Raw genomic sequence first — 25,049 nt, 5'->3', positions numbered from 1 at the left:
AATTACTGTGCTATAACAGGATGATAGTGGCCAGCGGCAGGTTTGCAGTCAACTTGCTTGATGTTGTTTTCACTGTCAACATTTTGTTTTTTACCAGCATTGGAGACTTATAGGAGAAAACTAACAAATCACAGTTCTTCCACATGGTATCTCCATAGCCACTGTAGTCCCAGCTTGTAGTTACTTCTTTGAGGGTGTGCACCTCAGCCACAGTACGTGCCATTACTATGCTGTAACCCCTCTGATACTCAATTTGTAGTTAGGACCTGCTTTAAACTGACACACATTAAAATGCTGCTGAAACAATGGTATTATGTAACCTAGACGTCTAAAGCACACTTCAGCCTAGACGTCAAGACATCTTTTAACCTGCAAATCACCATATGAATGCTTACTGGACTACACATCATACGATTCAGTGAGTCAGGCATCATCAATCATTATAAGAGTATACCAGGATTTTTTCCAGAGATATGAAAACATCACAAAGACAGGAAGCTACATATACACAGCCCACACAACACACCACACAAACACAGCACGCGGGGAGACACAGAAAAAAAAAGGGCGTAACGCTATTTTCTGTGACGGTTAAAATGTGTGACACAGACAAAACTCGACCAGTCTGATCCTTCCTCTGCTCTTTCAGCTGTTGCATCAGCTGTGTTGTCATTGTGTGCTGATGTCAGCCAGAGAGAGCGCTCCTATTGGTCGCTGACACTGTAAGAATCATGAATCATTTTACTGATCATCACATAGCATTTGACCAAGCTAATATTATTAAACAAGTTTGACTTGAGGACGCTCCCTCGCCTTCCTTTCTTAACTCGCTCTGCTGCTTCCCTGGAGTTTCCGTCTCCCTCTCCTTCTTTCCTTCCTTCCTCCCTCTCTCTGTCCCGTCTCACTTGCTCTCTCAGTCTCTGAATTATCATATATAACATTTGTGGAGGAGGGGAGGAGGGGGTGCACTGAACCACCAGACCCCTCCGCACATGAAAGCAGCCCCCTCATCTGGTCCGCATTTCTTGGCACACAGATATTTGAGACATCTTTTTTCGTTTTTCAAACAATAGACTGTTTGATTTATGAACTGGCATTAGAATTTCATTGCAGAAAAGCTACAGATGAAAAGATAACGGCGAATGAGATATTTGTCCGGGGAAAGAGAAAATGAATTTATCCTCACGTACTGCTCGTGATTCCTTCTCCTCTTCCCTTTTGGGATATATTGTGTTCAGATCAGCCTCAGATCATTTAGAGAAGAGAACTCGGCTTCTGTCACCTTAAAAACGGAGTTGTTCTGAATTTCTCGCTTCATGTCGAGCTGCTTTTTATCTTTGATCAGTCATGAATATTGTTAATGATCTGCAGCTCTGAACCTTGACCTCTGCACTGCTGGATTTGCATTATTTTGGTGATTTAGGAGTTTAATTGCTCACATACCATAAGTGACTACCAAGAGTGTCTGCTACACATAAAATGTAGACGACAGATTGTTTTTTAGTTCCTCGTACCGTTTTATTTGTTTTTTTACACCACAGCTGGAATTTGTCATGTTTTCCATATTATCACTTAAATCAGGAGAAACTATTTTGTGGATATAAATGATGATTACATTTGGCACAAATTCTATCTTGGATAATGGGAAGAAGCTCCATATTTTGGCATTAATAATAACAATAATAACAATAATGATAATAATAATAATAATAATAATAATAATAATGATGTATTTACATCGCACATTTCATGCAAAAATGCAATGTAACATGCTTTACAGTAAATTAAAAAAAACAGATATACAAATTGTGAGCATTAACTACCAAGAATAAAAACGATAAAAATAAGTAACAACAAATATAAAAGACATTTCAAGCAAATAATCAGCAACATAAACCCCCAGACTACTATATTCACTGATTTTAATGGAGACTTTTATTAAACCAACAGGTGCAGTTGGTTTAATAAAGGGGAATCTGTTTTGTGATTGGCTCCTAAAGATGTGGTCACACCAACATTCGCTCTCTTTTCATGTCATACTCCTTTTTTGGTGTCTTTGCAATGCTTCTGCTTTGTTTGCTTCCTTTTTTTCCCCCCGAGTCTATGCTGATTTTGGCAGCGAGGACTCATAGGATTGAGTACTCGTTTTAATATGTTGTGCTTACTTCAGCTATCCTGTTCAGTTTTGGTGTATGCCAATATAACAAGTCAATCAATTATAAACTCATAGGATCATTGTGTGAAACATGAAGATATGTGAGCAGACAGGAGCCAAGAGCTGTGGCTGAAAGGAGAAATGAATGATGGAGAAAGAATGTCATCTTCGTGACTCAACTCTCACTGAGCTCCATTTATGATCTGCTCTGTGTGCTCCAGCTACTTCGCTTTTTAATCACGCATTAGCTATTTTAAGCCATTTCCTTCATTTTCCTTGAAGTGAGGTAAAAAATAAAATGAAGAAATGTTCCACCCTGTCAGACAGCATCATACTGTATCCTGCTGGTTTTGTTTCATTGAAGTAACACATTAATATAACTACAGTCATTACAAAGAAACACAAAAGATACATATGACGTAACGAAAGAGAGCACATGTTGAAATTCCAACAGAATATGAAATTCCTGTTGCCATAACAACAAATAATACTTGTCATTTACCAGCTGTGATCACTTTGATACCATTTTTTGGTCAACTTGACCCAACATGGTAAAACATCCCCTTTAACAAAATAAGAAAAACTGTGTAATATATTGTGTTAAATCTGATTATGAGATTATACCATTTATTTAGATATAGTTTCCACAGCAAAGACTGTAGACCTTTAACTAATTCAATGTAATAAAAAAGATATTTGCAGTTTTAATTTTGTCTTTCTTAGTGATAGGTTTGGTTCTTGAAATAAGCAAATATGTGTTTTCTCTTAGTAGATATCTGGGATATGTGTGTGTGTGACAACCACTGAGTCGATGTTTAAGATTTGTTTCTTGTCACCTCGCAGAAACAAGATAGACTCAACATCCCCCAAACAAAAATCAAGACCACTTACATTTCCATTAGAAGTTTAGTTATCTAATGGAAATGTATGAGAAAAAAATGAAAGGATCCTATAATAAGATACTTTTTATTTTCTTGAATGCAAACATGGAAGGCACGTACTGCAACTGAAAAAGTTGAAAACAAGAAGATGCAAACACAAGAGCAGGTGTGACATTTTTTGTTATTGTTGCTCTGTCACTCGTGTCTTTTAAGCATTACTCATTCTATATTAGTATTGGATATGAGTAACGTTAACAGCCATCCAAAAACACCAGATACAGTATGGTTTGAATTTTAGCAGTAAAGTGACTACAGTGTGAATGCAGCCTGTTTGCTGTGCAACATGACCAACTAGTTCCACATTCAGAGGAAATTTAAAATTAACAGAATGGGCAAGTCTGCACTGCTAATTCTCAAATTAAGTACCAACTTGTTTTCCTTTTTCAGATTTTTTAGTAGTCTCTTAAAATAGAACTCTCCCAAGCTCTAAGTTGTGGTGTCGTCAGTTGTGTCTGGTGACCGGCCTTTATGGCCCAGCGGAGGGATACAGCTCATTTGTTAGGTTTTGGTCCAGCAGCATGAGTGTATGAATGAGTGCAGTTATGGCGAGGGCCGGCCCGATTAGCGTGGTGCACTAACGAGCTGCCATGGCCAGGGAATTAGTGGCCCTAAAATAACATGGCGAGCAGCGGCGGGCGCTGGTTTCTCTGGGATGGGGCTGAGCGCCGCGTGGGGAAGTAAATCAAGCAGGAAGGAGAACCATGTACAGATTCAAGATGAAACGTCACCCAGATTTATGTGCACAGTAAAAACCTGCCCCTTTTTAATGGCTCCAGTTTCCTCTGAGCAGGACTCCAATTTCTCCACCCCCCTTCTCTCTCTCTCTCTCTCTCTCTCTCTCTCTCTCTTTCTCTCTTTCTCTCTCTCTCTCTCTCTCTCTCTGTCTCTCTCTTAGTCTGGCTCATTCACAATCAACCTCTCTCAATACACACAAAAATACACAGCAATACACTTCCTCTCTCTCTGCAGCTGATCTCTGCAATACTGTTTGCTCTTTCTCACTGATATTTTCTCTTCGTGTCACACCAACATCCCTCTTTCTCCTTAAACATTTACACGCACACACACACACACACACACACTGACATGCAATCTTAAGTCATTGTTGAAATTCTTGATATTTTATGACTATTAATATAAAAGCAACTTTTATTTATATAGCCATGAGATTAAGACGTGTTGAGGAGGGATTCTTGACAGGCAGGTCCACAGTTGAGGGACCCGTTAGTGACAAAACAACTTAGAATCAATTTTAAGACAAATAATATCGATCAGTCTCTGTCCCGCTCTGTCTCTGTTCATGTCATCAGTCTTTTTCCCTTTTTTCTCTCCTGCTGTTTCTGTGTCTGTTGTTTTGCTTTATGTTGAAATAAAACTGGCTCTCTCTGTGTGTCTGTCTGTTTGTCAGGACCGGCCTGGAGGCGATCATGGAGACCTATGCTTTCTGGAGACCTCCTGTGAGGACACTCACGTTTGAAGATTTCACCAATATGCAGAAACAGCAAGGTGTGTAAATGCACATTGTCTCTCTGTGCAGGAGAATTTGCCACGTCAAACTCCACAGACACATTTTCTTCTTGAAAATCCCCCGTCAACCTCAGTCCCCTTAATCTACTTCTAATTCAACTAACAATTTGCTCATTTTTCCTTGTGACTTTATTTGTGGATATAGAGATTTAGAGCAGGATAGTTAAAGAGAAAAACATTTTTTAAGACCCTTGGTCTTGAAAGTAGGAATTCATCTCTTTGTGTCCTATATGTATGTCTACATTGTATTATTTTTGAATATTGATGCAAAATAGCAGCTCTATAAGAATTCCACCTAACTGATGATTTAACCTTAAACCTGACAACACTGCTGTTTGACCACATGCCTTCAGGTTTTTACCCACCGGGGGAAAAAAAGCAAAATACACCAGCAAACAGAAGAAATTATCACAGATATGCAGGAAGCATTGCTACAGTAATAGCGTTGTTGAAGTGATTTTTAAAGTGCCTTCCTTGCTCACAGTCTGACACCTGACAACAGAAGACTTTTCCGAAACAGACAACGTGTCAAACAGACACATTAGAGCTCACTGACCCCATCTGATCATCTTTTTCCTCCAAATAAACCACCTCATATAGGAAAATCTTTCTGCTTGAGTTGTAGCACAATCTGCTCTTGACATGCAGGAATGAACGTAAAGTGAAACCCATGATTGGAACATTCACTGATTGGGATCTTTTTCAGTGAACTGGATGATAGTGAGATTAAACTATTCCTTATTTTGCATGCACTGTGAATCAGAGACCGCTTTGAGAACCACTGTGGTATTAATGCACTTTTGTAACACTTTGTACTCAGATCACTGTTTTGTGCTGACGAGTTGATGCATTCTTAATTTATGGTAATTCTTTTAAGTTATTACATCTCTTTGTGTCAGTCCTTAAATTTTATTTAAATCTGTTTAATTTTTGTTGCAGAAAAAAAAAACATAATCCAGTTTCCTGCTAACTAAGAAAGTTACTCTCAAAAAGGACTGATTTTACATCATAAATAGAGACTTTTTTAAGTTAATTAACGATTTTAAGCAATCCATTACTGTATAGTGGACTTTCTCAAACACTGAGTATAATGTACAGTGGTAATTACATGACCTTGGTGCATGTGCTGTCCCAACCTGAACTCTCTTGCTGCATACTTTCCCTGCATATATCACCACACACTGCATCAGCTATGGTTGTCCTTCATTTGAGCTTGGCCATATGCTACTCCTGGCAGGTCCGCTTGTGTCTGTTGAACTTTTCACATCACGCGCAGCCCTTGAAAATAAAATCGTTAAACAATCCCTGTGGCTCTTGGACGGCTTCACGACACGAGTTAGCGTCAGTCGGGCCACCTCCCTTTGTCTCTGCTCCAGCATCGGCACAAGATCTTAGTCATGGCTCATATCAAGGGCCTTGCCGCTTTAAAGCAACTCGGTTTCCTCAGTGACCCTATCTCGGTTACCTCTGGAGGTCAGCATGACGTGATGCTCCGTATTTTGTCTGAGCAGGCGGACATGTGTTTGTTATCATTAAACTCCTCCAAAGTGATTAGGATTTAATTAAAGTCCTTGCGCCGCCAATGAACCCTGTGTCACCCTGAGAGGACATTGTGTATGTGTGCTGTGTGTAGTGACTATATATATGTGTGTGTATGTGTGTGTGTAGCTTTGCCCTTATGGCACCAGACACCCCTTTTCCCTTCAAGTAATCAACTATTCCCCCTCGGCACTGAAGCACCTCGAGCCCTTCTAACCAAAGGAAAACATGACATCACCAAACTATAGTCCTCTCTTCTCTTCTCTACCTTGCTTTCTCTCTCTCTCTCTCTCCTCTTTTTCTTTATTTCTGCAAGCCCCCCCTCATCTCCTCAAGCAGAGCGCTGTAGCGATATTATCGAAGGCATATGGTGCAAAATCAGAACCCCAGCCAAGCGAGTCCTGGATTATTTAGTTATGCCTCCTCCTCATTCTGGTTTCAAACTGAATTTCTCCAGCAGCAAGATGAACCCTGGCCAAATTCTCATTAATAGAGAAATATGCGATTGATATCCCACAGCTATCATTTCACTCTGAAAGGCTTGACTTAGCGGACACAGTTTGTGCCAACAGCATTTATTTTTTTGTCATATCTATATTTCTCTTTCCCCTCTTCATCTGAATCATTGCAGTACATGTCTAAACTCAGAGCTTGTGGTTTTTTATTGAGGGAAGGACTGGGGCAGCTCTGTTGACCAGACATGGTCATATTTTACTATATGGTTCATGATCTCGTATTCCAGCGCAGTTTCAAAGGGTGCAATTAGTCTGAGGGTAAGAGTCTGAAGAAGACCAAAGAGATCAAAGCGGTAGTATATCAAATTTGGTGACAGGTGAATTCATAATTTTGCTACTACTTACTTTATTAGTATGACTCAGTGCATGTGGACCATTGGGAAATGCTCCCACAGGTCAACTACGGCGTTCTGCTTCCTTCTGGACAGTGTATGTTCAAGGTAACACATGCTAATAGTAAAAAAAAAAAAAAATACACTTTACATAGAGAGGAAAATTCAATGTTTCAACCACTTGTGGCAGACTCCTGTTTCTCCTGCACTGCCACAGGTTATAGAGGATGTGGAGGTCTGGCACTGAGAAATTAATACTAATAGTTCCCCACAGGAAAATATTCTGTTTCCTCCACAGTGAGGTCAGAGGTCAGAGGTGGGCATTCAGGGATTCATGTCACTTTCCCATCATATCAAATTTTAGAAAAAAATAAAAAACAATTATAGTGTGGGAAAATCATGGCAAACCACTTTCCTTAGCAGTATGAGGGGAAAGAAATTGAAGAACATATCACATCCAACAGTATATTCACTATAAAGCATCCAGCTTGTACAGTTTAGTGTATGAACTTTCTATGAACATTTGAATGCTTACAATTTTTTAAATGAGATGTCCACTCACTTACCTGCTTCTTCCATCATGACCTGAGCAACACTGCCTTGCTCATCACTGCTTAAGAAAAGAAGAATCTTTACAGTTTAAGGACTTGGATTCGTAATTTTACATGTAAATAACCATTTTGCCATTATTAATTGTGTTACCTTGAACAGGTGCTGCACATGAACAATACCACATATTGTGCTTTTCTTGACTTATCTGTGTCTCAGCCACTATTGGATGAGTCACCCCAGCAACACAAACACCTCAACTGATTGCATAAATAATCAAACTTCAGCGCATTCATTAATTTGATTTTAAAGGTTTTAGTTTCAGAGAACATCTTCTCTCTCGACCAAGATGGTAAGAAGATGAAAGCAGCTGTCAAATGGCACTCTATTTCACTGTCCTTGTTTGTGTGTTTTCCAGGTGGAAGCACAGGTACTTCTCCCACAACCTCCAGCACAGGGACCCCGTCCCCCTCTGGTGCGGCACACCTCCTGTCCCCTTCCTGCTCCCCTCCAACCTTCCACCTGGCCCCCAACACTTTTAATGTAGGCTGCAGGGAGAGCCAGCTCTGCAACCTGGGGCTGTCTGAGTACCCAGCTTGTGCTCGTAGCAACATGGCGGCCCTGCAGGGCTACGGCGGCCTGGCCGACAGTTCCTACGGACGCCTCCAGGCTGCAGGGGGTGCTGTGGCCTCTGCTCAGCCCTCTGAATCCTTCCTGCCACAGAGGACTTCATCCTTGATTGCTGCTGGCATGCAGGGCGGCGCGCATGCCTCCCTGACCAGCGGTGGCGGCGGCGGCAGCGGCACCGGGGGCAAGATGGATGCCTACAGCGGTCAGCTGGGCTCCTTCCCGGCCTCACAGCTTCAGTACGTGATGCAGGCGGGAGGTAGCTCCAGCTCTGCCTCATCCTCTTCATCCGGATCCTCACCTTCCTCCGCTCACATGTTCAGCGGGAGCCACCACCACGTACAGCAGGGCTCCTATAATGCTTTCTCCCTGCACAACCCTTACAACCTGTACGGATACAACTTCCCCACCTCTCCTCGCTTGGCCGCCAGCCCCGAGAAGCCCCAGGGAGGGTTGCTCTGCTCCTCCTCTCCTGCCGGGGCTTTTGCTGAACGCCAGTATCTGTCCAATGGAGGCATGGACACTATGCACATGATCGGCAACACCACCAGCGGTCAGCAGGGCAGCAGCTCCTGTGATGGCCGTCAGTATGGTTCCACCTCTCAGATGTCAATGCACATGGTGTAGAAACAGGGACCGACCCTCACAGTTCTCCATGTCCAAAGTCTTTCAGCTGAAAAGCAAATCTATAATCTATGAACCCGGTGTGAAGACAACAATGTTTTATGGTGTTGATGTTGAACCGGAGTTTTTACATGAAGTGTTAAAGAACTGAGGTACAAAACAAACCTTTCAGAAAAGGATATCATCTCATGTTTTAGTTTTTGAAGACGCTCCTCCACTTAAAAAGCATTATAGAAGGAGTCAAAACTATTATTTAATTTTCTTTTATTAATAAAGAGAAAAATTGGGACAGCAACCTGTTTCTCTAACTGACTCTGAGAAGAAAAACCCCAAAACAAACTCAGATGAGTGTAAGAAGGTTAAGGAGCCCACATGCTCTGGTTCAGAAGGGCTTATCAACCTGAGAATCTGTAATGGTGCAATAGTAGCAACAGCCCTCTTTGAGTGACTCATTCTTGATTTTTCGGGACTCAAAGGCCATCCGGACATGACATCACCAAAGAACCAAAGAATCTTCACTTTGAGCCAGAAGTTTTTACTTCACAAAGCACTTGTGCCTTGTCATTTTAGAAATGTCAGGGGGTCAGTGGTTCGCCATCAGGGTCTGAAGTTTTGGTTGGAATGAAAGGGACAACTGGACAAGATCACAGAGTGACTCACTGCTCCACATACATGCAGGAGATGAAGTATCTGGACGCTGTGGTGGTTGGTTGATGTGTCAAACAGGGTGAACACAATGCATGGACGCAGTAAGCCAAATAACTGGAGGTCAGGTTAACTGAGAAACTCTGTCTTCATCCTGAAAACTGGTTCAGGAAACCACCACACAACTGTCATCATCATCCGTTTTCCTCATAGACTGGAATGGCTTCACTATTTTTGAGTGGATTATGTTTTTAAGCATATATATATAAGATGGAGAATGCAATCAATAACATAAGCTTAAAAGTTGTTGTGTGAAAAGTTATAAAAGAAGCAATAGCAAAACAGAGTAATTAAAGTAAGTTTTGGTGTGTTGTAGAGATGTGTATTTAAGTGCTGAGCAATATAACAATTTTACAGGCCAATCTGTTATAAAAATGTGTGAAAAAAGGGAAATAGCAAAATAATTTTTGGAGGCATTTAAAAAAATGTAAATACAGGTGCCAAGCACATAAAAAGCTCAATAAACGTTTTAATTCATGTACATGGTTTTGATTTTTTTCTCTTTGTTAGAAGGTGATTTTAATAAACTTGATATTAAAGAGCAATTATTCTAGAAATGGAGAAGAACATGCTATGTTTTCCAACTCAAATCACCAGGAAAATATGTTTTTATTGGTGATGTGCCATGGAAAAATTATCCCCAAAACACTAGGAAACAGGAGTTGCACACACAAAATAATTTGCAGCACATGTACAAAACAGATTATGGTGTTTACAGAAGGTAATCAACAAAATAGTGATGCTTTCACACACTTGATGGTCTACACTACACAGCTATTTACTGATTAACTTATTTACTGACAAATGATATGGCCTTTTGGAGTAGAGTTTGAGATTATAACTGGGAGTTGAGTCAGTCACATCCTCTAGGCTACAATAACTACGAGTGACATGATTATTAATCACACAAGAGAGTGTTCTCTGCATATAAAACACACACATCTGCTCTCCTCCACATCACAGGCACGGGCTTCAAACGCTGACGCAATGCATCGATCATAAACCAAACTGGAAGAAAAAGACCCAAAAAAAGACAAATTTTCTCCCTGCTGGTTCTGTTTATTACGAGAATGAAGAATAAAGCTTTTGTGCCAACTGCACTCAGCTGCATTGCTGTTGTGCTTGATGCACGTAAATATGGCACCTGTTTAAAGAGCCAGAGAAATCCCCTTGTAATCATTCGAACCTCCAAGACAGGGAAAACATGCAGCATTTAGGATAATTCCTGCTCCAGCTTTGTGGTTCCCCTCTTGTTACACAGGCACAGACTCCAGGGATTTAGCCGGGGCCAATCAGCATCCATTACACGGATGTCTTCAGAACGGCTCTCTCCAATCACTTCCTATCAAGTGTATGGCTCCAGCCATGAAATATCATATCTGAACCATCATCAGAAAATGAAGGGGGTGCAGGACCGTGGAGACAGCGACCCAGTATTGGAAACACCTGTTTTTCCAAGCATGACTTCAAATAATGAGCCGGGTGATGTACTGGAGAGAAGCGCATGATTTCATAATTTGGCTCCTCTCCATCTATCTGGACATTATTTCCAATAATTATTCACGTTATTTGTCTGATATATATAAACCCCCCCCCATGCTCCCACCCGACTTCACCGCAAATTTACCTCAGGGTCTGTTAAATTAGGAGATGTATTTGTAAAGAGGAGCAGTGCACATGGGTCTACAGAGCTGCGGTATGACATAATGCACAGGTCTGTTTTTATACTGTAAAATATCCATCAGGTCTTTAAGTGGAAAAGAATGGCCAGGCTTGAGTAACAGCCACTCTCAGCCTTTCATCGTGCCGTCTTTCATTAGAAACAAAATATGCAAACGATCTCATTGATTGATTAATGGCAGAGTGCAGCCAGCTTGCCATAAAACATGAAACTGCAACAATTGTAGATACAGAACCGGGTATTTTAATGAGGTCCTCTGACAGAGATGAGAGGGATCTGGTGCCTAATCTGCTGCTTTGAGCCCATTTTGAGTGACAGCACGCTGACTGGAGGGTATCCCATAATCCCCACCGTTGCAGCCATTGATCTTTCCCTCCAAACACGTTTTGGACATTTTAACAGGCTCAGAATTGCTCTCTGGGGAACTCTACTGGATGCGAGTCCAGCCGAGGGGGGTCAGTGGCCATATGCAGAAGAGAGGAAAAACATCCCTTTAATTTCTGGGAGCTGTGGATCTGGTTTTGATACAGAGTGCATCACAATCAGAAATTCCTGGTAAACTGTTGCCCTCTTGTGTTTATTCCCGTCTTATGCCTGAGATTCCTCAGCTTGACTCATCTCCACTGTAAATCATTGCTGACAGGAGACGTTGATCCACTTCTTTGAGGTGTTACAGTGCGCCTGACATGTGTATTGAACCACTAAATCACTGCTCTTTCACAAAGGGCTTTTGCATACCTTCAGCCGTCTTACGCCAGTGCTCTTCCCCCTCAAGGAACATCTTGAAACTATTTTAGGATTGATAAAGTCATGATACAGATGTCAAGCTTAAAAAAAGAAACATACAGGCTCTGGTGATGTGGCCAATGTTTTTACAGTCACAGACGACGGATGTCTAAAACAAGGTTGTGTCGGTTCATCGTAATGATTCAGAAAGTAAAAAGTTTATGAGCCGCTCTGATGTGCTACAGCGCTGTACATATCCATGCCTGCAGTCATATTAACTCCCAATATTGTTACGTAAATATTATTGATGAAATAAAAGCTGTTTAGAGAAGAGAGAACATTGTAGGTTTTCTCATGATGACTATTTTTGTGAGATTGTCTTGTAATCTTTAGATAAAAATGCTGAATTTCATGAGGAGATCTGTCAGTGACCGCCCTCTGCCTGCTGATTATAGACAACATTACAATATAAAAAAACATGTTTTTTTTATCAAATGATCATAAGAAAACCACAAAAGATTATTTTTTGGTCATTACATAAATGTTTCATGGTCACAAGATGAACAAAAAAGTTTTAGGTGGAGACAAAAAACATTATTTTGTGATTAGGAGAAAATCACACCCATGTTAGGAACTCACACTGATAGTCACAAAATAAATCTTGTCTTCAGCATTTTATTTGCTTCAGTGCACTATGAGTTGGAGCAGGAACAGTGTTGGTAACATCTTTGCATCCTGTTTTGCACTGAAATCTAATAATCATCACAAAGGTGTCAGAGATTTGGCAGCTTCTAAAATATACACGCACAACAGACTCAAAATACAAGAATGCATTTTGATCCATATTGAACTTTGCTGTGATGTCTGCAACGATTTGTTGGAGATGATGTTGATGTTGTCGGCAAACAAACACCAGCATTGAAGCACTACATCCTCCCTGACACAGACTTTATTCACACTAGAACAAGAAAAAGTTAAAAATATGTTCCAGTCCAAGTCAGATCTTCTCACTGCAGATCAAAACATTTGAAACCAAAAAAAGAAAATCAAACAGTTGCCAAGTGTTAAACTTTTGTTCTTCTCTACGTACATTCTTTTTCTCCCTCCTCTGGATGGCAGGAAGATGAACAGTAGAGGAAAACTAGATTTAGAACAGATTTGAAAAGGACAGAGTGGGAAATCTGGAAAGAGATTCACAGTTTCCTGTATCTTACCAGTCAGTGATAAAATGTACCAATGAAAAAAAGAAGCAAAAATCACTTGCTTATGGATATGATTATAACCTCATTTTCAACATAAATTAATTTACATTCTTACAAAAGCAAAATAACACAATTCTGGGCAAAAACATGCTGCAGGATAAACAATCTGTGAAATGTTATTTTTTTATAGTTAAAGGTGTGTCATTATATCATGCATTATATGTATAATTGTTGAACATAAGGATTGGAAATACTTTTTTTATCCATTTACAATTCATCCAGTGACAATAAAATCACAAATTAAATTAGATCAAATTAAAGAAGCTATATGATGCTAATATTGAGTAAAATATTCAAACCCCAGCAATGCTTGGCCTCGGTGCATGCATTTATAATAATGGAGCCACAGAAGCTAATAAACTGCATAATCTACTGTGTCACTGGCTGCAAATTTGTTCGCTTACACCTGAACATAATTTTACCTTGTACATAGTAAACCTCAACCTGTATCTTCAGTCACAAACAAGTCTTTATTTAGATTTAACCCTGAACTCAAACTTTAAACCGACAGCAATCCTAAATTTAACTAACATCGAACCAAAACCTAAAACAGATCTAAGAACAAATGACTGGCTACAATGCTTTCTGGGGGACAATGTTCCTTATTTAAGAGACATGTATGCGCAGTCACACACACACACACACACACACACACACACACACACACACACACACACAGTAATAAAACACACATATTCTCACACTCAGAGAACAGTCTCAGTAATGGCATGCAGGTCAACAGGAAACAGTCTAAATGATTTTTCTTCTTCCTCAGGAGGGAAAAGAGATGTTAGAGATATGGTCAACCCCCACAGGCAGGTGGTTCTGATAAAGACCCGGGCCCAGATGGAGACAGACCCGGCCCAGGCTGTCCCATGGAGCCGTGCCTGCTGAGTACAAAGACGCCCCACTGGGAAGCCGCCGTGTCTAAATGAGAGAGGTCCGGTGCTGTATGGCAGTTTGCAGTCAGGTCCTCAGAGATCCAGCGGATAGTGTGACTGACCGGGCAGGTGACCCGGATATTGAAACCCCCGTCGAGGGTTGATTTTAGAGTGTGAGAACTGGAGTGCTGGCATGTGAGAAGGGTGTGCAGTTGTAAAGGTAGGCTGAGTGGAGCAGTGCTGAAATGATTAGTGGACTGACAGAAAATGAATCAACGACCATTTTGATAGTGGATTCATTGTTTAAGGGAGTTTTAATGCATGAATGCCAAACATTTGCTGGTTCTAGATTTTCAAATGTGAGCATTTGCTGCTTTTCTTTTGAATTTTGAATGATTAGTCAGACAAAACAAGCAAATTGAAGACCACAACTTGGGCTCTGGTGAACTATAAAGGGCATTCCAGTGAGCATTCATTTGTTCATTTGCAGATCAAAAGGCGTTTAGCTGTCTAGTTAAAACTAAGCTCAGTTTAGTTGAAAGATTAAAGTTTATTAGACGTCTAGTTTACATGTTTCAACAGCATTTCAGTAACTAGTACATTTCAGTATGAAGCAAATCTTAACTACACATAGAAAAATAGTAATAAAATAATAACTGAATGTTGTTGAAACAATGCTTAAACTTAGCTCCATTTAAACCTACACATCTAAATGTCTTAACATAGATTATTCACTACTTTTTGGAAATTTTACAGAAAAAATATCCCAAAAAAATTACCGGATAATGAGAAGATTTGTTATTTGCATCCCTAAAGTGGAAGCAACAATGGTGATGAAATAGATTTTAAACTCTTTTTATAAACAACTTTCTTAATTACACCTATTGATGAGGCTGCATCATTCTGAGTGATGTGATTTTTATAGTCATTAGTTTACTACACTTTACTTCAAGTCCCCCTATTTATCATTTATAAGCAGTATATGAGCATGTAATAAAGGTTTATAAGTAACTATAATGTAGTCATAAGCAGATATAAGGACATATTTAAGTGTTTATTGATGTACAGTATTTGTCAACAATTATAACTTCTCCATGAATTATTTATAATTGTTATGTTTTATATTATTACAACTGAGTTTTACTATATTGTCATTCATTATCTGTTTATACACTAGCTGCCACTTATGAGTGCCCACAGGAGGAGTTGTAGTTGTTGACAGCAACATAAACAAAAACTTACATCTGCTTACACCTGCATTATAGTGTGTTATAAACCATTTATGAACTGTTTATATTCTGCTTATAAATAGTAAATATGGGGACTGAAAGTGGAGAGCTGCCTTGATGTCACTGTGATAGCTGTGTTCTCTGTATCTGTTGGTTACTTTGTTATATGATGCAATATTGTTTACTGTTTCAGCCCTGATGAAGACCCTGTGAGCTTGAAACCCATCTGCATATTAACCAAGATGCCTGACTAAATAAAAGCTTTTAATGTAACTCCTCTCTCTGCTCTGCTTTAGAACTTTTTCTTTTCTGTAACCATTTTTTTCATCTTAAAGAGCATCTTAAGTGACCTTAAGTTACCTTATTTTTTTCTTGTAACACACTGTATGTGTTAGCGTGGGTACAGTAAAAGCTAATGATGTAGTAGTGTAAGACATTTTCATGCAAATAAACATCAATTTCCCTGCTCTCCATCATCAACAACACAACAGTGACTGATTTTAAATCATGTTATCTTCTATAATAAAACACACACACATATACGCACCATTCCCTTTGTTAAATGCGTTTGTGTGATTGGCTTTGAGGAAACTTGCACTTGAGTATCAGGGGACCCGATGTTGGGAGTGAGACCAACACCAGGAGGAGGGGTGATGGCAGGGAACAGAGGGTGATGGGTGGAACAGCACACAGATGTGGTGTGTTGGGTGGGTGGCTGTGGTGGGGTGAAGGGAGAGAGAGCTGGTTGAGTTGTGGGCTCAGATACAGTGAAACAGGTGTCGCCATGCAGGCCTCAAGCCGGAGGAATGAAAATTAGGAACGGCGGCTCGTTTTCTCCCGTCTGACTTTATCTGACTCTGACGACTGGTGGCAATAAAATATGAGAGCTTTGGATTTCCCACTTCTTTAACATGACAGCTATCTCTGGGTCTATATGTGTGATATACTTTGTTTCTTAATTTTGTTTTTGTTTTCTGATACCCTTTGAAAAGTCACAGGTCTGTAATAAATAAAAGAACTGGCTAGTTAACATGATCAGTTCCAGCCACTGAAAAAAAGCTTTATAAACACTGAAAGTAGTTACAGTTACAACTAGAGATTACATGACACTTCAGATGCAGGGACCTTGATCAGTGGTGGAAAGTAACTAAATACATTTACCCAAGTACTGTACTTAAGTACAATTTTGAGGTAGATGTACTTTACTTGAGTATTTCCATTGTATGCTACTTTATACTTCCACTCAGCTACATTTCAGAGGGAAATATTGTACTTTCTACTCCACTACATTTATCTGAAGCTTTAGTTTTTTTTGACACAATGGATAACATAACAAGCTTTTAAAATGCAACACATTGTTAAAGATGAAACCAGTGGTTTCCAACCTTTTTGGCTTTTGACATCTTACAAAAAGCAGTGTGTAGTCGGGGTCACGTTTCAGATGTCTATGAGTTGTTAACAGCTCCACCAAACAGTGATTTTTCCCTTTAAACTTCTTACATGGTTTCATTTAAATAAATGTTCAAATGATCCAATAGTAATAATGCAGTTTATTCACAGGTTGACACAAGAAATGACAGAAAGTGTTTGAAAGTCATTTGAGTAAAACTCGTTGTGAATGACAACTCAAGCTGTCTTCACTAAGCCCCACTTGCTGGTTCTGCAGGCGTAGAACAACACGTCAAAGTTATGAACTGTGTGCAAGCACTATTTAGTCCAAGTCTGCTCTAAATTAAATGATACAAAAGAGAACAAGCCAGAGGTCAGTGCCATACATAAAAGGACATCTTATAAAAACAACAATGTTTCTAAGTGTGTGCTCGCAACAGTGTGCATCCCTTGTCCTTGTCAGGCCTTCTGAGAGGGCCTTCAGAGTTTTCCATTTGCTACGGTCATTATGTTCACAGGAAGTTTGTTTAACGGTCAATGTAGGGACGATGCGAACAACCAGACAAATTTGAAAATGCAGACCTAATACCCCCAGCTAAATATTCTGGAAAATATTCAGTCCAACACACATGCGTTCTATAAATCACCTTTATAATGCTTGTCACATAAAATGTTACTACGACTGTGGGCTTGAGAGCGTGTCCGCTGTGTTAAAGCTGGCCTGATTTCAGGACAGCCACGCAGCCCGCGGTCCCCCCCCCGCCACCATCAATCTATCTATGGGGGCCATACATGCCTGCTGGTGCGTGTCTGAATGCAAGTTTGAGGGTGGCAGCTGCTTTCTCCCATGGACCTCACCTGCACTGGCTGGGCAGAGGCCAGGGACAGATTCACAGAAATTTCACGGTGACATTTCTGAAGCCGTCAGTGAGCGAAGTATCTGACTTATTACACTGATAAAACAACATTCTATTGTGGTCCGGATAACACTATTAAACAACATTGGAGTAATCCCCGGTAACAGGCCTGTTGAAAGCTGAATCACACCCGCACTCATTGTGCTGTCCAGCAGCTTGACTGGGGTCGCATTGCGACGTGCGCTGAGAGGGGAAAACAGGAAGCTGGGGTCCTCTCTCTTTCCTCTGGTGGAATTTGGAGTGGCTGCACATGTTCAGGGAGCTCCTGAAACCTGTGTCAAAACACACACTGACCAACTGCTTGAACTCTGCCAAACCTTCTTTTAAGTCCCTGAAATGCACAGCTGGAAGACAAAGGCAGGCTGTTGATGTGTGTGCTGTCTATGACTTAGAGTGCTTCAGTAGACAAACAGAAGCAGAAACAGAACATAAGAGTAAGAGTAGATCATTCAGAGGAGTTGAGTGTCATTGGTGTATAAATCAAGGATGACCTCTTCACTTACTTGATCAGAATTCATTACTTGTGGGTGTTTCATTAGTGTATCTGGGGTCAGTATTATTTACAGACATTTATTCATATTATTGAATTAATTTTGCCTAAATATAATCCAAACTCATATGTCTGCAAGCTTATTATTGCAAGCCGACCTGTTTACCAACTACGTCTACATTGAAGAGATTGGATAGGTTAGCCTTATTCTCTGGAAGAACCACATCATGCTGAATAAGACTTTAATTTAGAGCAGGTGTAGTGGCAACTTCTGAGATTGATATTGACATCTTTTATTTACATTGCTTCCAGTGTTTCTTCTTTTGTCCTTATTATTATAAAACTTTATTTGCATACATATATTAATCATGCTATTAGCAAACCTCTGCTGACTCACATTGCATTGCTGCACCAGTTATTATTTTGAAGGAACAGTAAAGGGTATGGAGGATAAATGGTGTGCACCATTTCCAAATAAATGTCTATATTTTAACAAATCTTTTATTAAAATACTTAGTTAGATTAGGAACATCAATGTCATGATTATGCAAACATATTTTTGTCTAAATCGTTCTCATCACACAGACAAATATCTCTGTTTGCATAATATCAAGAATTTTCAACTTTTTTTTGCTGCACTGCTGGCCTGGTTTGTGAAACTCTCCCACCATGTTGAGCATACGGATGTATTCAGTTCTTATGGACAATTAATGGAAGCTAAAGCTGGCATTATAGAGACACACACAGCTGTGATCCAGGCTTTTCAGGTGTTCATTATGTGGATGCTCAGACAGGCGGGTGCCCAGCATCCATCTGCAGCTTTCCCCTCATGGTCAAAGGACTTTTAAAAGAAACTGTAAAGGTTTCAACAGGCAGGAGGTCTTCACCAGCAGCACTTCTCATTATAGGCAACAGCTGGTGAGGGAACAAGAAGTTGAATGAATTTTGATACACATCTTTTGAGCTCTATCCATTTGTATGCATAACTACGATCTATCATTCCTACTCTTCTTCTGCAGGGTAAAACATTCCTTTTGTCATTGTGCTGCCCAGTTGTCGATTTCTCTGTAAATGTCTTTTAATGTCTGCATAGTGCAATGTATGTATAGCCTCTTCTGCTGTTCACACACATCAAGTGTGTGAATCAATCTGTGTGTGGAAGAGTTCAAGTTCAGATGTCTCACAACATGTACAGTTTGTGAACACTCCGTCCCCCCATCCCCTCCCCCCCAAGCCTAATCCCTCACACCTGCTGCACAAAGGAATGCCAAGTTAAATTTACAACCACGACTAAAGACCCAGTGGAAAGAAGATTTTAATTGAGGATGGCTCTATGACGTTTGGGCTGCATAACACAGTTGTATGAATTACTTTGACAGTTTATTGCTGTAACCTGCACGCTCCTTTTCAAATCGAGTCTTAACTGCAGGAGCCTAATTAAAAAATGTTGTGAACTATCATGAAGTCTCAAAATAAAGGCACTGTGCATGGTTAATCATCACATTGACTGCATGGCTAACAAATCTGAATAGGTCCGTTTTTATTATAGTTAGCTAGCATTTGTTAGCTAATTAATATGTTAGTTGGCTAACTTAAAGGGTCAGTTCACTCAAATTACTAAAAGACATATTTTGCTGTCTTGTCTTAGTGGTAGAAGGCCATCCAGAAAGTTTTGGGTTTTACATCAAAGAGCTTTCTGCTGCCACCCACAATGGAGGCTAATCAATTTTCTTTTGTGGTGCTCAAACAATCAAAAATGAAAAAATTTTTTGAAATGTTCAACAACATTTCTTTCCAGAAATATCCTGCTTACTCTATGTAATCCACAGACCTCAGCTCAGTGTCAACAAGTTTCACTAGAACCATATTCAGCTGAACATTTACTTGTGCTAAAAGGGAAAACAGGATATAACATAAACAGTCAGCCAAAATCCTAAATATGGCTATTGTAGAACTGTTTTTCCTGATAACTTGCATGTACCAATTTTTTCTAGCTCTATGTGAAGCTGATTCCTTGTGATAAAGTGCATTGAAATCACTGTACAGCATTGGCATCAAATTATTTACTGCCAAACATTATGACTATTTATGAATCTTTGAAAAATATATTATATATATTATAGCTCTATACATAATAGCTCTTAAACAGTAGCTAAACAAAGAGGTTTCTATGTGACGCCCAGGTAGTGATACAAATTAACATTGTTATGGTCACAGGTGTGTGCTTATTAGGTATTTTACAAAGTCTTCTAATGTGAGGAAGAAGAGAGGACTGGAGCAATATGTTCTATAATAAACAGTGACTGGGAAACATGCTGCGAGCAGCCGTGTCTGTTGTCCAGATTGAGACCTCACGCTCAGTCATGGCCTAGGCAACAGGTTGTGTTTGGACTGCACATCTCTGACCAGAGCTGTTTTGTCCTGCCTGGCACTTAATCCACTTAAAGCCAATTACAAGACTATTACTGTGATCGCCTTCCAGAAAATGACAATGGAGCCTGTGGTGGAGAGAGCAAGGGAGCAGAACAAGCCCTCAGCTTTGGTCCTCTCCCTGCATGTCTCTAGCAGCTCTGGACTTGATTCTTTCCCTCTCACGTCGCTGTTATCTCCATTATGTGCAGCAGCGGCAATTAATATAATGATTGTTTTGGCTACAGAGACGAAAGGTGTTGACGGATGAGTTCCTACTTTGGTGAATGAGATTTAGTAAGTGTTTTGTTGGGCTGCTTTAAGGTCAAAGGGCAGATGGCCAGACACATCAATCCCTGCCACATGTTGACACTTTAATTCATTTTAAACACATATCAGTACACACTGGATTTGTGTTTAGCTGCTGTCATAGGAAACATGTTTTGTTTCACTGTCTATAAGGTAATAAACATCCTCCTCACTGTTAAAAAAAGCATAACTTAATAAAACAAAACTTACTGTTGAGGTGGAGATCTGTGGGATCCACAAAAGTTGTCTTCCTTTTAATGTCATCATACCTCATATGCAAATGCAAGAATTTTAGAAAGCTACAGTGAAGGTTCAATAGTCAAGTTCAATATTATGTTTCATTATTTAAAGACAACAGAAAAAGCAACAATAAAGATGAACTGATCTGATCAAACTGTCTCTGTTACAATTAGATGAGAAAACATTTTAGTATTGCTTTCTTATTTAGGTAAAATATTCTTGGTTGTATTCTTATACATACATACATACATACAGTATGTGTGTATACATATGTAAGCTAAGTACCTACTTTTTAAAAGTTACAACATTCAGTTGTGAAATTCAGCTTTGTCACTCTTAAAGAATGTCTCAGATTGTTTTCATCTAAAGCCAAATGCAAACAACTACAGAGGATCTTTCTTCCCAGTATTATCAACAGCGGTCAATAAATCCAGCAGCTGGATGTGAACGTTCAGCGGTCTTCATTAAGAGATATGGAAACTGTTTAATGTTCACTCATAGAACACATTCAAGTGTGTGTGTGAAGTACAGTAGACAGACAGAGAGTGTGTCATCATACATATGGTGAGCAAAAACACAGGCGTTCTCCAGCATCACATACAGTACAGCACGTTGATTTAATTACATAGGAAGTAGGCCTTGTGACATTCTTCTTTTTATTTATGATGTGTTGCAGCCTTTTACTTCGAAACCAACCAAGGGGGAAACCCAGGGCAGCAGTTAGTCAGGAATTTAAACCACTTGTGTCCGGAAAACACTCTGTTACAGTAAATGCTTATTATCAAAACAAAACAAATGCATTGAGGATCAACATATTTGTGATTTTAGTGGTGAACTCCTTTGTATTCAAAGATGACATTAAAACAGTTTTTCAGCAATAAATAAGCAAGCAATATTGCATAAGATATACAAAATTAACTGACTTGATTTGGAGTGTGTTGCTGGACCTAAACAATGGCCACTTACCACAGACAAAAACATTGTTTAAACTTCTTTTTTTGTGTAACGAGAACTTTGCAAGATGACTAGAGTCATATCTTCCACATCTTGTTTGTAATAATCAAAGCGTCTTTGTCAAAAACAGACATGTATTTCATAATATTCGGCAAGTCATGAACATAATTCTGAAGATACAGCTGTGTTATCCTTAAATGTGCACCAAGCCGATGATAGGATAAAGTAGGGCTATCTTTTCAATGTTCTTCTGAAATTTGGGATTGGTATAAATTTTTTGAAGTGGATCCAACAGAGACCCAACTGCTGAGATTCTGACCAGTAAGAAAGTTTCTCAACCATTTAACCTCCAACATTTTACCAGACAAGGGTGTCCCTTTTCACCTTCACCTTGTCATGAACACCACATATCTTTGTATGCAGATGACGTCATAGTTTTTCTAACAAATTTAAAGGATAGTATTCCTCAACTCATAAATTTAATCAAGACTTTTGGAGGTATCTCAGGGTATAAAATAAACCAAGACAGCATTAATGTTTTTGCACAAAGATGAAAGATTACAACATATGATACATACACCTTTCACAGCTAATAAGGAAGATTTTACATACCCTGGGGTTAAAATTAGCCCTCACATTAAACAAATGATTTCCATAAATTATGACCCCTTGGTAGATATAGTAAAGGAGGTGAGAGTGAGAAATATGGTTTTGTAAAAAACATTTCATTAAATACTTACAGCTGAAACATTTTATCCTATCCACACATAAGCAACTGTTGTCTGTACCTCCATTGTCTAAAATTGAGGAGCTAACTCTCACCCATATGACTGGTAAAGGTCAGTTCTCTTTCTTTTATTACACATTCAAAAGATTCATCTTCCAAAAAGCTAGAGGCATGGAGAATAGATATGAGGGAGGATATTCATAAAGCACATTGGGAAACGGTATGCTTTAAGGCCCAGACCAGGTCCATTAATACAAAATTTGAGTTATTACAATACAAATGATTAATGCAAACTTATTTTGTACCTGCCAGGTTAAGTCATGTTTCCAGATAGTCCACATATTTGTGTGAAGTGCAGGGGGGGAAAAGGTACATTGATTCATCGTTTATGGGAGTATACAAAGTCGCTGCTCATTGACTTTGGACTTTTACAAGCCAGAAGGATAATTGCACTATTATGAAAGATTCTATGGGAATGTGGACAAAGGAACTGGCAGCCTGCCTAGCTTTGGAGAGACTAACTTATATTGTAAAAAGGAAAGACAAGAACTTACAAATATACACACTTTTATTTTTGATAACTTGTTGAGTTTTATGTTACAACTCAATAAAAAATGAATAAATAGATAAATAAATAAAGTATTTTTTGTCAGTTTAAAGGCATGGTCACGCATTTAAAACAGCAAAAAGAATTTCCACAAGTTCAATATATTTAAAATCATAGCAATCTGTCGATTCGCTTGCTGGGGCAAAGTAAATCCACACAAATATATTGTGTCAAATTTGGTGAAATTTGACATGCAAATTTGACACAACTGACCAATGACAGGCAGTCCTGACAGTGCAATTCATGCTTTCTGCATGTCCATGAGGTCTGCATGGACCCCTCTGTGGATGTCCATGTGCAGCCCAAAATTTGTGACCACGCAGCCTATATGCACAGCAAGTGTGTCAACTGCACATGTGCTAGAAAAGCAAACAAGAAAGCCTGTCTCATCTACTGTATGTATGTACTGTATTCGTATTCTTATTAAGCTGTCGGTCTTATTTTTTTTACTTTTCCTTGTTGTTCAGCAACATATAGGAACTCTTCAGCTGCAACAGTCGTGTGTAAAACACTATAAGGGGCGGTGTTGGTGTGGTTGTATTGTTTAAAGCGCCGGTTAGACAATGAAATACAATCCAGCAAGTCCAGTTGGAGTGACAGATTATTACGTTTAAAGACTGAAAGCTATAATAGTTTATCAGCTGTGTTGCTCCATCCACTTCTATTTAACTCTCTTATGTTGAAGCATAAACTGCTCTATGAAAGACGAATGGTTTCAAAGAGAGTTATGGGACAAGTGTCAATGATACAAATATGTCTTTTGAACTTGTTGTTGCATTAGCAACCTAGCTAACTAGCTTGCTAACTGACAGCTAATGCTAGTTAAACTCAGTTAGCTGTTGAAATTAACGATGCCACTTTCTGGCATGACTGGGCCTTAAAAAATAGTGTAATGCTGTTTCACCAGTCAGAGTTAGCATACAGTAACAACTGTTAGCATACAGTAACAACTGTTAGTAAGTAGCAACTGCAGCACTGTTGCAATGGTTACTTGCTGTTTAATATTTCACGTAAGCTAATTCAGAATGGAAGTTATTGATTAGAACTATGTTTCAGGTGCACTCTACACCAAGGCTACTATTTTAACACTTTCCACACATCAGTATAGAGTAGATGAGAGATTTATTTTTTACATATGGGTCAACTAAAACTACAAGAAGTTAGTGAACTAGGTAACTTTACCGTTAGTTCCTTTCCAGGCAGGAGTGCTTGTGCTATCCTCCCTGCCTCAGGTGAGATCATGTGACTCCTAGATGGGGACTTCTTGCCAGCCACCCCCAAAACGGATATTTTGAAACACAGAATCCCCATTAATTATTGCCCTTGATTGCAAGGAGAGGTATTAGCCATGCAACTGGATGGAGGCAAGTTTGTTCTTTTACTTTGATCTCGCCTGTCCTCACACGGCCGTCTGTTCCAGGGTAGGTCTGTGTCACTTTTCCAACAGGCCATAAGGAGCGAGGAAGTTGGGGATCATGATCATAACAATTTGTCCCAGTTTTAGGTTCTCCTTGTCTGTGTTCTATTTTGGTCTTGGTTGCAGGTCTGGAAGGTGATGCCTGATAAAGCTTGCCCAGAAGTGGCCAGCCAGGATTTGAGTATGACGCTGCAGTGTCTTTTCCCAATCAGCTGGCTGATCAGCCTGGGGAAGTGAAGCATCCTGCTAACCCATCAAAAGCAAATATGGGGTTACAGGGGAGAGATCTGCAACATC

The 25,049-nt window shown here is 39.6% G+C and overlaps 1 protein-coding gene across 3 annotated transcripts in view; it reads left to right on the top strand.

Moving 5' to 3' along the window:
* Window positions 1-9,995, top strand: part of tbx15 (T-box transcription factor 15) — a 38,760-nt gene extending 28,765 nt beyond the window's left edge. For all 3 annotated transcript variants that reach the window (XM_067604306.1, XM_067604307.1, XM_067604309.1), the window contains exons 7-8: window positions 4,505-4,602; window positions 7,977-9,995. In XM_067604306.1, coding sequence (XP_067460407.1) covers window positions 4,505-4,602; window positions 7,977-8,812 — 934 coding nt within the window. In that variant the 3' untranslated portion in view covers window positions 8,813-9,995. The remainder of the gene's footprint in view (window positions 1-4,504; window positions 4,603-7,976) is intronic.
* The last annotated feature ends 15,054 nt before the right edge of the window (window positions 9,996-25,049 follow it).

Source organism: Thunnus thynnus, chromosome 11 (genome assembly GCF_963924715.1).
Source record: "Thunnus thynnus chromosome 11, fThuThy2.1, whole genome shotgun sequence".
Lineage (NCBI taxonomy): Eukaryota > Metazoa > Chordata > Actinopteri > Scombriformes > Scombridae > Thunnus > Thunnus thynnus.
The sequence above is the reverse complement of the archived record's forward strand: the minus strand, read 5'-3'. Positions and strand labels throughout refer to the sequence as shown.